At 55.4% G+C, this 11,954-nt stretch overlaps 1 protein-coding gene across 2 annotated transcripts in view; it reads right to left on the bottom strand.

Moving 5' to 3' along the window:
• Positions 1-2,165: 2,165 nt before the first annotated feature.
• CAPZB (capping protein (actin filament) muscle Z-line, beta) overlaps positions 2,166-11,954 on the bottom strand; it is a 71,844-nt gene continuing 62,055 nt past the window's right edge. Inside the window, exons 5-9 of one of the 2 annotated variants that reach the window (XM_015412599.1) lie at positions 11,753-11,894; positions 9,715-9,831; positions 6,047-6,112; positions 3,563-3,639; positions 2,166-2,298 (exon numbers count right to left, since the gene is read on the bottom strand). In XM_015412599.1, the coding sequence (XP_015268085.1) occupies positions 2,196-2,298; positions 3,563-3,639; positions 6,047-6,112; positions 9,715-9,831; positions 11,753-11,894 (505 nt within the window). In that variant the 3' untranslated portion in view covers positions 2,166-2,195. The remainder of the gene's footprint in view (positions 2,299-3,562; positions 3,640-6,046; positions 6,113-9,714; positions 9,832-11,752; positions 11,895-11,954) is intronic. The other variant, XM_015412598.1, reaches the window with a different exon arrangement.

The following is an 11,954-nucleotide window of genomic DNA, read 5'->3' as shown; positions in this document are numbered from 1 at the left end:
GGAGCAGCGGGTGGTGGCCAGGTGCTGAAACAGAGGCTGCTACAAAGGAGTGTTCCCTCTAAGCTGTGGAGTCTCGTGAGCAAAAATCCTACTTTGTGAGCTCCTGGCATTCAAGTTGTGAGCGAGCGATGTGGCTGCGGCATAAATTAGTTAGCTCTGGAGCCATCCCTTCCTGAGCCGAGACAAAAGTGTGTGAGCCGGAGACTAAAAAACCGTGAGCTGGCTCACACTAACTCAGCTTAGAGGGAACACTGGCCCCCACCCTCCCGTGGAACGGCAGAGCCCGCTCTGCCGCTGACCTCCTCTTGCATCCGGAGAAGAGTCGGAACACAGTAAGGCAGGAAAAAGGGGTGCCTGGAGGCAGGGTTACTTGGTACATCTTACACAGGCAGGCAAGGAAGAGGACGCTGCATGCGCCTCCCCTGCCGCTTCTGTCTCTGTCTCCCTTCTTGGGGGTTCAGCAAAGCAAGGGAACCACCTCAGTGGCCCATTCTGAGGCCGGCTCTGCTTTGGAGACCACCGGCTGCCAACCCAAGGGAAGTGAAGGGGGTCCCGTATTGCAGATGGCCGCTGGCAAGTCAGGCACTTCCGCGATGCCCTGGATCGAGCATCTGCCGGGGTGGGGGGTATGCGTAGCCAAGAGGATGCAGGGGCACAGGCAGCTCCTGGCCACTGGGAGGAGAGGGGCCTGGGCGCGATGGGAGAGCCTCTGCTTGGCACGCGGGAGGTCCCAGGTTCAATCCCCGGCATCGCCAGTTTGAAAAGTAGCAGGAGACATGGAAGACCCCTGCCCGAGACCCTGGAGGACACCAGGTAGGCAGAGCAGACAAGACTGACCTTGAGGGACTGGCGGCCCGATTCAATCCAGGAAGTGACTGGTACCCCCGCCAGCCCAGGGAGTATACGTCGCTTGTTAGGAGCAACAAACTACCTCCTTCCTGGGCCCAGAGGTGCCTTCAAGCCCCCCCGCCCACAATCAGCAACCATCTCAGGACTTGAAGATTCACAAGCATTTTAGAGCACGGTTCGCTCTGCTTCTGCATCTCCTGGGATGTTTCCCCCACCCTCAACCACACAAGCCAGGTTTTGTCTGCCTTCGAACTGGTGCTGCTAAAGAAGAGGTCAGTCGGTTAGGAACTGCAGTAGTGAGTGGACAAGTCAGGCGGACTCCCGGTTAGTCGTGGGCATGCGGCCCGAGCAACCACAGCCCAGGCAGACCACCTCTCTGTGCATGCTGGGTGAGTGTGTGGGGGGGGGGGGGGGGGGGGACTCGAGGGGCGGCTGTGCCACAGCACACAGCAGGCTCCGAGGGCAGCTGGCCTGCCGAGCAGCCGCCACGCCAGACCTTTCGGCAAAGCCTTCTGGTTGGTCCCTTGGGAATGCCAGAAAAGGAGCAGCGTTGGTGCTTGAGGGGTCCACGGGGCCGAATGGAAGCCCTGCTCTTCCCTGCCCCCCCCCCCAGCCACACCCAACCTCTGCTGCAGCCGGCCTCTTTGTGCGGAACTCACAGAAGTGCAGAAAAGCCGGCTCTCTCTCGAGAATAACTTAAAAAAAAAAAAAAACAGCAAGACTTCAGCCTCTTATGTGTGTGATGACACTTTGGGGGATGTTATGTTGGGAACACCCAATGAAGGCTCATAAGCTTGGGGGGGGGGCATGGAGAACACTGAGGGGAGGGGCCCCCCAAGCCTCTCTTCCCTTCCACGGTTGAGTAGAAACTGTCCAGCAAAGTGAGAGAAGCCAGCCGCAGGTGTGTTGTTTCTGCACAACTGCACGTTTTCAGTGCCGCGTGACCTTCCCTTTCCACAGAACGGAGATTCCAGAAGTCCGTGCACAGAGCTGTGAGTTTAAGGTTACACACACCCCCATGCTATTTTCTTGACACTGACACACACCCCCGCATGCCCAAACCAAACGCACACACTGCACACGCACACACACGATCCTAACACGTTTCAGAGGCCAGGAACTCCACACGCGGTGACAAACAAACAGTGAACAATCACGGGTTTCGGAGAACGAAATAACCCTGACTTTTTTGGGGGGGTGGGGGGAAACTAAATGGTTAGTTTGTCAGAAGGCAGCCAGCATGCTCCGGTCAAAGCCGCTTTCCCCCTTGGCCAAGTTAAGAGTTGTTTTAGTGTCGGGCTGGTGGACCTCGCGGGCTAGTGGGAGGGGCGGATACCTGGGCCGGCTTAGTTATCCGGCTGAATGTACATCTGGCGCTGGGTCAACACCTGGGAGAGTTCTCTCTGCAACTGCTTATACTTTTGGTTGTCGGGAATAGCATCAATAGATCTAAAGAGAGCAGGTGTGGAAACGGAAAAGGGGGGTGGGGAGGAAGCAGAGGAGGAGAAAGAACAGGTCAGAGAAGCCCAGCACGAGAGGAACCAGAGGAAACCGCTGGGAGGCACCCAGAGGAAGCCAGAGAAGGAACAGCAGGCAGAGAAAGTCCGGGGGGGGGGAAGCAGACCCCCCCCCCCCAGGTTTGGAGAAGCAACGCGTGACAGCCCCGCTGAACAGGAGGTGCGTTGCCAAGACGTCCCCCCTCCCAACTCAGAAACAGAATAAGAAAACAAAAGTTTGTGGGATGTGGGTAGCAGGCTACCCTCTGTGCCACGGAGCTGTTTTTCTGGCAGGCAGCATCCTTCACGTGAAGCGGTTTGGGAGTCCTGCAGAGAGGGGAACTTGGGGACGGCACGGGACTTCCTAACGTTGCTCCTTGGCCCTTTGCTGCTGTAAGGAGATTATGATGCTGTAATTTTTACTACCATAGTCTGGTGGGTTTTCGTTCTGTGGTTCAGTCGATTTCGTCTCGATGCCCTGCATTATTCGCCTTTGGTTTGTTAAACCGCCTGAATTTACCTGAAGAAAATTACCCCAGCCCCCCCCCCCCAAGCTTTCCAGTCATTCCACCCATTCCCACATCCCACCCCCCCCACCCCCGGGAGGTCTCAATTTGACAAGAGATACAGAGAGAGAGCTGCGGTGGCTCAAGTGGTTAAGACGCTGAACTACAGGCTATGGAAGGTCGGTAGTTCAGCAGTTCGAGACCCAGGTTGCCGCATGACGGAGTGAGCTCCCGTCTCTAGTTCCAGCTCCTGCCACCCTAGCAGTTCGAAAGCAAGACATTGCAAGTAGATAAATAGGTACCACATCGGTGGGAAGGTAACAGCATTCTGTGCGCCTTGGTGTTTAGTCATGCCGGCCACATAACCACGGAAACGTCTTCGGACAGCGCTGGCTCTTCGGCTTGGAAATGGAGATGAGCACCGCGACCCTAGTCAGACTCGACTGGCTTTCGAGCAAGGGAACCTTTACCTTTACAGAGATCGAGCAGCTGATGCAGTCTGACCAGCCAAATTGTGGGGAGGAGGGCTCCAAATGTAGCAGGCCTTACAAGGTGAAGATGGAGGAGGAGGGCTTTAGCAGGCCCCCCACAGGTACATTCACTCAAGGGCACTTCTGGCAAGGGACCTTGGAGTAACAGGCAGAGTTGTGAGGTAGGGGGGTCTATAAACTAGCTGGGGGGACCACAAGAAGGTTGTCGCCTGGTCATTACCTCAACCCATTGACGATGTCCTTTGTTTTTCCAAAATAGATCTCGTTCAGCGTACTTCTGATTTTGTTCTCCATATCCTAAACAGAAAAAAGAGAGAGAGAGAGAGGCGCAGAGGTCAGTTCGAAGCCTTGGTTCCTGCCTCTTTGGTTAGCCACACCTTGTTCCAGAGGACTGCACGGCAGGGCTAATTTGAGGCCTCGGGGCCAGCAGGGGCTGCCTGTGGTATCCCACCCCATCCCTGAGGATGAATGAGGGCCCCGCAAGACTATGGCGCTAGTGGGCAGAGAGATTCAGCTAAGCGAGGGCCAAGGAGGAGGCCTGAGCCGGATGGCGGACTGGGCACATCAGTAGCTGCCAACGGCCCAGAGGGCCACACACAAATCGGCGGGCTGAGCATTGCACCTTCTGTGCAGGGAGCCCTCAGGCAGCACAGAGTAAGCCTAGAAGAGCTGGCCCAGGGAGCTTACAATGTCATCATAAATGAGAGGGGAGGGGGAGCAAAAGCATAAGAATATGCGGGGGGGGGGGGGAGAGACATTTCTTTGCTGGCAAGTCCCAAGCGCTGAGTTGACAGGTGGAAGCTTCTCATCTCGACCACAAGAGGGCAGCATGCGTCCATAACACACAGCCCCATTTGGCGAAAGCCAAGAAGCATTCCCCTAAGACCACCTTGCCAGGGCGCTTCCCTTCCTGAGTAGAATTTCCCGCTTCCCACCAAGGTGCTTTAAGCAGGGGCCGATTAACCATTAAGCAGCCTAAGCACGTGCTTAGGGCACCGGAGCCAAAGGGGGCACCACAAAGTTGGGGAAAGGGTGAAAAAGCTCAGTTCGCACAGTCTATTGTGTTATCCTATGAATAAATTTCTGTATGGCTGCAACCTGCATTGTCTATCTGGTCAGACAGGCCAACCACTAAAATGGACTGGGGGTCGGTGTGGAAAGGAGGAGGGGGGCACCAAGATGGGTCACAGTGCTGAGGGCACCCGTGAGCCTTCATCCGCCCCTGGCTTTAAGCTTCAAAGTGCACACAGACTCCTGAGCTTGCAACGTGTGGTTTTTTGTGGGGGGGGGGGTTGGAGGGGGGGATCCTGCCCTCTTGAGTCACAGCACTGGCAGGCCCACTCCGTTCAGTGACTTTTTTGCAAAAGGGTTCGCAGCACCACAGCTGGTGTCCGTGGCCACTGTAGACTGCCCCTCGCCCCAGAGCACCCAGCACAGGACGCCGAGGCTTTGGATCAGTCCCACAGGAGACCCTGACGCTGCTCAGAAGCTCTCCTGCCGCCCTGGGCTGATCCACACCTCACCCTTCTCTTCCAGGGATCACGCCAGAGTGCCACCTACAGGCACCCTCCTGCCAGTGTGCACATCCCTTTGAAAAGGGATTAACAGATCTTTCTAGGACAAAATTTAGAGTCCAGTCAGGCACCTGTAAGACCAACAAAGGTGTATTTCAAGGTATGAGCTTTTGTGCACATGCATGCGCACAATGTATCTGAAAAAGTGTGCAGGCACACAGCAGCTCATACCTTGAATACACCTTTGTGGGTCTTACAGGTGTCTGACCGGACTCTAAATCTGCCCTACTGCTTCAGACCAACACAGCTGACTACCTAAACCTTTCTAGGGGCAGCCACCAAAGGAGTCGGCAGCTGCACCACACCCAGGCGGATGTTTCCTTTGTCTTGCTGCCGGAGAGGCAGGTGGTTCGGGGAGCCTCACCCACTGCCGTCTCAACAACGTCTGGGGCGAGAGAGCCAGTGTAAGGCATAGTGGAGCCCAGCAGAGAGTGTCGGCCTTCATTCAGAGAGACCTGGGTTCGAGTCCCTGCTCAGCCACCGAACCAAGCAGTCTTGGGCCAGTCATTCTCTAACATATCGTGCAGAGAAGTTGAGGGGTGGGATGCATCCTGCCCATCCACTCTTATGTCAAAAACGTATTTCAAAAAATAAAGCAGATACAACCCTTATGGAAACTAAGGAACGGAAGTTGCCGTCGGCGAGAGAGGTGGGGGCAATGCAGGCATCCAACGAAGAGAGAGACAGGCAGCTGGTTCCATGCCAGTAGGTACAGCCATTCCCCCCATCGCTCTTCACCGGGGAACGACTAGTTACCGACCAGCAACGTAGGAGGACAGAAACCAGGGAACCAAGGAGGTCACACGCCATAGGAGGGCTTTAAAAGGGATTCTGACAAGGTCTCCCTGTGGAAAGCCAGCCTGTGGTGCGTGCCTGCCTTTGATGCCCCCCTGACCTGAGTGGAGGTCCCTCAACGGCCACATCACAGGGCCACTGAGTCCCCGTTGGGGTGGGGGAATCGATGGGGAAAGGCTCCAGCCTCCATGCGGTTCCTGGGTGCCTTCCAGGCCTGAGTGGGGAAGAGGAGGCTGGACTGGCCACCAGATCCAGAAGATTCCTTCAGATGTTCTCAAGCTGCCCCAGAGCCCTTCGGGTCCTCGCACCAGCCCCGGAGTCGAAGGCCCACTCACCTCTACCAAACGGCCGATGTTGGCTATGTGGGGCGAGGAGTCGCTCACGGTCTCGTCTTTCTCCATCTGGGGGGGAAGGGAAGAGAAGGGGGGCGGCCCCCGTTAACAGAGAAGCACCCGGACCCCACAGACAGGGGCGGCTTCCACAAAACCGAACGGAGGAGCGGCGCAGGTGTTGTGGCCAGAAACTGGACACTGACGCCGGCCCACCTTCCCCACAGCCAGGCTGCCCGCGAGGCCAGGAGGCCAGGAAAGAAGGGCAAGGACCGGGTGTCAAACCTTGCTATGTTATGCTTCGGCTGCCATAATGGTTGGGGGGGGGGGAGTGTGTGCGGGAGTGTGTGGGCGAGTGTGTGAGACCTTTGCTTTCAGAATATGTCACTTTTCCACCAGATGTGCCCTTCTCCTCCCCTTTCTGCGCTCCCAGGAGAAGTGACCTCGAGCACATTCTTGTACCACCTCGGACTCTAGATTACCAGGACAGATGTCTCCCCTGGTTGCCATGGCAAATAGGCAAAGTGTGGACATGACGTCTGCCTGGGGGTTGGATGGGACCTGTTTGATTTTCTATAATATGATTGTGCCCGCCAAAAGACTTCAGTTCTGACATGGTGACTCTTGGATCTTGCATAGGCTCTAACAAACTTATCACTGCGAAAGAGAGAGTTATTGAGCGTAACAGGACTGGGGTCTGACACAGGGTTACACAGAGCCCCGCCCAAGGGCACCTGCATTCCATTGCTGAGCAGTCGGGTCAGAACAGATAAAAGGACGTCCTTCTTCACCCAAGGAGCGATTAACACATGGCATTCACTGCCACAGGAGGTAGCGGCGGCTACAAGCATGGACGGCTTCAACAGGGAATAAGCATATGGAGCAGAGGTCCATCAGTGGCTATTAGCCACAAGAGATAGACAGGGACTCTCAGGCTGGGGCAGGTGATGCTCTGTCTTCTTGGTGCTGGGGTTAGGGTTAGGAGGGCTTCTAGTGTCCTGGCCCCACTGCTGGACCTCCTGAGGGCCCCTGGTATTTCTGGCCACTGTGTGACACAAAGTGTTGGACTAGATGGGCCACTGGCCTGATCCAACACTGGCTTCTCTTATGTTCTTATGCAACTGGCGGGGAGGGGGGATCTTCCAAGCAGGAAGAGTCCTCCCTCAACATCACTCTTTAGGGGGGAAACGAACCCTGGTTAAGGCAAGGGAGGCTGCCCGGGGGCTTCTCAAGGGTATTTTTTATGCCGTTTAGATCCAGTTATGGATCTCCCCCAACCCAACAGACACAAAAGGGGAGGGGCACTCGCAGGTCTCCCCCACACAGCCCCCTAAGGCAAGCCAAGTGTGCCCCACAAGCCTAATGAGGCAAATGATTCAGGAAAAAGCCTCCCAGCCACCACGTGTGTGATGCATTGCGGCTTTAAGGGCCAGACGTTACAGCGTGGCCTGTGTGGGGGCCAGAAGCCAGCTCCAGTTAGCCATCCCCGTGGCCACCTGACAGGTAAGAGGAGGAAGCTAAGCCATTCATCGGTTTCTCTGCTTTCCTACCAGAAGATAATGCTAAAGCGGGAAGTCGGGGGGGGGGAAGAAAGGGGGGCTCCAGCACTTGCTGTTTTACGCCCCCCCCCCCAATGCCTAGAAAGCTCCCTGGGACAAGCCTCGGGGTCTGGAAACAGACTCCCTCCTTGCATAAAGGGAAGGGGGGCTTGGAGGAGGACATGGCCAGGCAGGCCCCTGCCAGAATAACAGTGGCTTTATATGCTCTGCGCAGCCCGGATGTTTGAGGGGCCTTTTTGCTTCAAGGAGGCCGGGCGGGAGAGCACCGCCCGCGGCAGGGCAGACCAGCGGCAGTCTCGCCGCCTTTCCCCTCCAAAGTGGGCCGCTGCGGAAGGTTTTGAGTCTGCATCTCCTCTGGAGGTGGGGGGCAGGAGGTCAATAAAACAGCTGCCGCTGGGACTGAGATCTCCCCCCCCCCTCCAGCCACCAAAAAAGGTTGAGGGGGACTGGAGAAAGCCAGCCCAGAGCAGGAGCACAGGCAGGAATGCAACAGGCAGCCTCCTCTGAGGACAACTCGTTCCTGATGCTTCCCTGCACAGGGAGTGAGCAGGAGTGTGTTTATCCTATCACACCTTGATGCAGGGGGGGGGGCAAAGTTCAGTGCCTCCTTAAGCAGTGACAGACCGAGCACAGGGGGTAAAAACCATTCAGAGATGCAGCGGACAAACTCCCACTGCTCTGATGGATACTTCTGGGCTCAGAGGAGTGTTACACAGGAGGACAGAGCAGAGCAGCCAATGCACCCGACAGAGCCTTTACAGCTGGCTCCCCCCGCCGCCTCCTCTTATGTTAGAAGGGCCCCCCTAACCATACGGGCAATGCCAATTTCTTTCTTGGGTGGGGGGATGCTTGGTTGGGACCAATGCACCCTCTAAGCTGTGGAGTCTCGTGAGCTACTGGTGTTAAAGTTGTGAGCGAGCGATTTGGCTGCTGCATAAATTAAATTTGCTCCGGAGCCATCCTTCCTGAGCTAAGACAAAAATGGGTGAGCCAGAGGCTAAAAAACTGTGAGCTGGCTCACACTAACTCAGCTTAGAGGGAACACTGCTTGGGACTGGAGCAGAAAAACGGAAAAACAATCCCCCCCCCACACACACACACGGAAAGAGGAGTCCAACCAATGGCTATACCTTTAAAAATTTGTTGTGCATGGGCCCTTATATATGTTTTAAATTTGTACTTAATAAATACATGTAGCTTTTTCTAGACATCTTTTACATTTAGTTTTTTAATATTGGCCCTCTTTTTCACATTTTACTAACCTTTGTTAGGTTCTGAATTTTAGAGTTAAGATTCCGTTTTTGCCCTTACTGTTCCTGCTATACCTTTAAAAAGTGCATTTCAGAAATCAGAAATTCTCCCCGTTAAGAATGCTAGTGGACGCATTCTCTGGAGAGGGCAAACGGAATTTCCCATGCTGTTCCCACCCTGTCGATCACAGCTGTCCCGCTGCACTCAAGTCCATGCTAGCAATTTCCCCGAAACTAATACGAGGAACCCGGACACCCAGAGAGCACAGGGCCCACGACAGCCACGACTCTGGTAGAATGTCTCGTTAGTGGAACTATTCTTCTCTCCCCCCCCCCCAACTCCATGCATGCCTTTGCTCCCCGTTTCATCCCAAGACAACACGTGAGACGGACCTCGACATGAGAGCAACATCGAATGGAAATATACAGTTTGCCAAATTCGTAGATAGCCAGGCGAGGAGCTTTTTCCCTGTTGCAATAAATGACAAGACGTCTCTGCAAGTGTTTTTACTAACTGGTGATGGCTGGGCGGGGGGGGGGGGCGCACACAAGAGGCAAACCCCTGCTATCCAAAGGTCTTCAGGGTGTTGCTGCCCAGGGTACTGTGTTCAGAGAGAGAGAGAGGGAGAGGGAGAGGGAGAGGGAGAGGGAGAGGGAGAGGGGGGGGGCGAGACTGGAGCCGGGCCGTTCTCTGGGTGCAGAGGGTCAGTGGGCTCAGCAGCGGAGAGGCCTCCTCTTGCCACTGTAGCGTGGCATTTCTAAGAAGAAATGAGGCTGGCGTACCCTCTGAATTGTTAGGAGGCCTGGGACCTACGTGCGATCTGAGAGGAGCACGTCAGCCATAGCCCACCCACGCGCCCCCTACCTGTCTGGTGAGGCTGCCTCCAAGGTTCATCGTGCCGGAACCGGTTTTGTTCGTCTGCAGCCACAGCATGACTGTGGAGGTCAGCTTGTAATGGGCAGTGCGGCCACTGGATTTCTCCTGAAAGGGAGAGAAGAGGTAGCACAAGGAGATTAACGGGACACTTAAGAACAGAACAGAAGAGAAGCCAATGCTGGAGCAGGCCAGTGGCCCCTCCAGCCCAACACTCTGGGTCACACAGTGGCCAAGAATACCAGGTGCCATCAGGAGGTCCAGCAGTGGGGACAGGACACTAGAAACCCCCCCACTGTTGCCCCCGCACCCCAAGCACCAAGAAGGCAGAGCATCCCTTGCCCCAGTCATAAGAACAGAAGAGACGCCAATGTTGGGTCAGGCCAATGGCCCATCCAGTCCAACACTCTGGGTCACACAGTGGCCAAACACACCAGCTGCCATCAAGAGGTCCAGCAGTGGGGCCAGGAGAACACTAGAAGTCCTCCCACTGCTGACCCCCCCTCCAAGCACCAAGAATACAGAGCATCCCTTGTCCCAGACTAAGAGCTCCTACCTATACACCTTGTGACTAATAGGAGGGCTGCTAGCAAGGGGGAGGCGCAGGCTGGGCCACCGCCCCTTTCAAGCCAGCTGGAGCCTCTCTGAGTCTCCCGCCCCGCCCCAGCAACTCCTATCCGTCAGCTCGTGTGTGGCCCCCCCACCCCATCAGAGGCCAGTGCAGCCCCAAAGGAGAAGTCACTCCCCAGATTATGCCCTCACCCCAGGGGCTTCTGCAGCCCACTCGCCTTCACCCAAGGAGACGGGGGCAGCACGTAAGGGGCTCTCTTCCCCACCCCCGTTTTATGATCACAAGAGAGAAGACAGAGGGAGGGCCAGTGGGTCTGGAGCATCCCCACATAATTCCGGAGGATCACTGAAAATGCTCATTCGGAGGACGCCAAAGATTTATTTATTCATTCTATCAGATTTCTACGAAGCCCTTCCAGCCGAAGCCAGCTCAGGTCGGCTAGCATAATTTTTGTTGTTCAGTCGCACAGTCGAGTCCGACTCTTCGCGACCCCATGGACCAGCTCCCGCCAGGCCCTCCTGTCTTCCGCCGTCCTCTGAAGTTGGCTCAACTTCATGTTCGTTGCATCGATGACACTGTCTAACCATCTCATCCTTTGCCGTCCCCGTCTTCTTTGACCTTCAGTCTTTCCCAGCATCAGGGTCTTCTCCAGGGAGTGCTCCCTTCTCATTGGGTGGCCAAAGTATTTGAGCTTCAGTTTCATTATCTGGCCTTCCAGGGAACAGCCAGGGTTGATTTCTTTTAGGATTGATTGATTTGATCTTCTTGCAGTCCAAGGGACTCTCAAGATAGCATAATTACAATATATAAATTACAATAAAAACGATTAAAGATGGACTGAGAAACTTTTTTTTCCCTTGTCATTTCTGTATTTATGATGTTTGCATATATTTCTTAAGCAGGCGTCACACCTGGATGTCTTCGTGGCCTTGGGCCACCATTTGACGGTGGGGAAAGTAAGCCATTTAAGAGCCCTGCTGGGGGGGGGGGGGGAATCCGTGCCCCACCTGGGCTGGGCACAGCACCCACGAAGGACAAGCGTCCAGTGAACAGCCAGAGACCCCACCCCACCCCACCATGTATGCACAGCCTTGTTTTTACTGCCTAATTAGGCAGATGGATTTGCAGGACGAAATTTACAAAAAGCCGGCTCGGACACCAGCCAGAAGAGACCGTAATTTCCGGGCCTTTGGGGGAACTTTTTGGTTACTGCTCTGACTTATCTTTCTCCAACGTGCTCCCGAGAGCCTTCCGAAATTAACAGGAGGCAGTTGGGGGCGGAAAGGGGGAGGGGGAAGGGAGAGTTTACAGGCCAGACACAATATTGCATTGTTCGCCCCCCAGCACCTGTGCTCATTAGCTGCCCGGAATTCAACCTGGAATCGGTGGGGGATCCCCTCCCCGCTCAGGAACCATCGACTGCAGCCCCCCATCCCCCCCCCCCCGCCCAGGCTGTACCTGAACTTCCACCACGTGGATGGAGTCCCAGCACCCCTTAATCTTCTTTGATCCGTCGCCAGCTTTCTTAATTAGAATCACGCCTGCAAATCCGTGATCGAGATCCCAGAGGTAGACAGAGGAAACGCCTCCTTCGAAATACCTGCGGCCAAAAAGACAAAACTCCAGCTCGTTAGGGGACGAGCGGGATGGACAATCATCA

The sequence above is a fragment of the Gekko japonicus genome, unplaced genomic scaffold, assembly GCF_001447785.1.
Source record: "Gekko japonicus isolate JY-2015 unplaced genomic scaffold, Gekko_japonicus_V1.1 scaffold131, whole genome shotgun sequence".
Taxonomy (NCBI): Eukaryota; Metazoa; Chordata; class Lepidosauria; order Squamata; family Gekkonidae; genus Gekko; species Gekko japonicus.
Note: the sequence above shows the minus strand (reverse complement) of the source record. Positions and strands in the feature narration are given on the sequence as shown.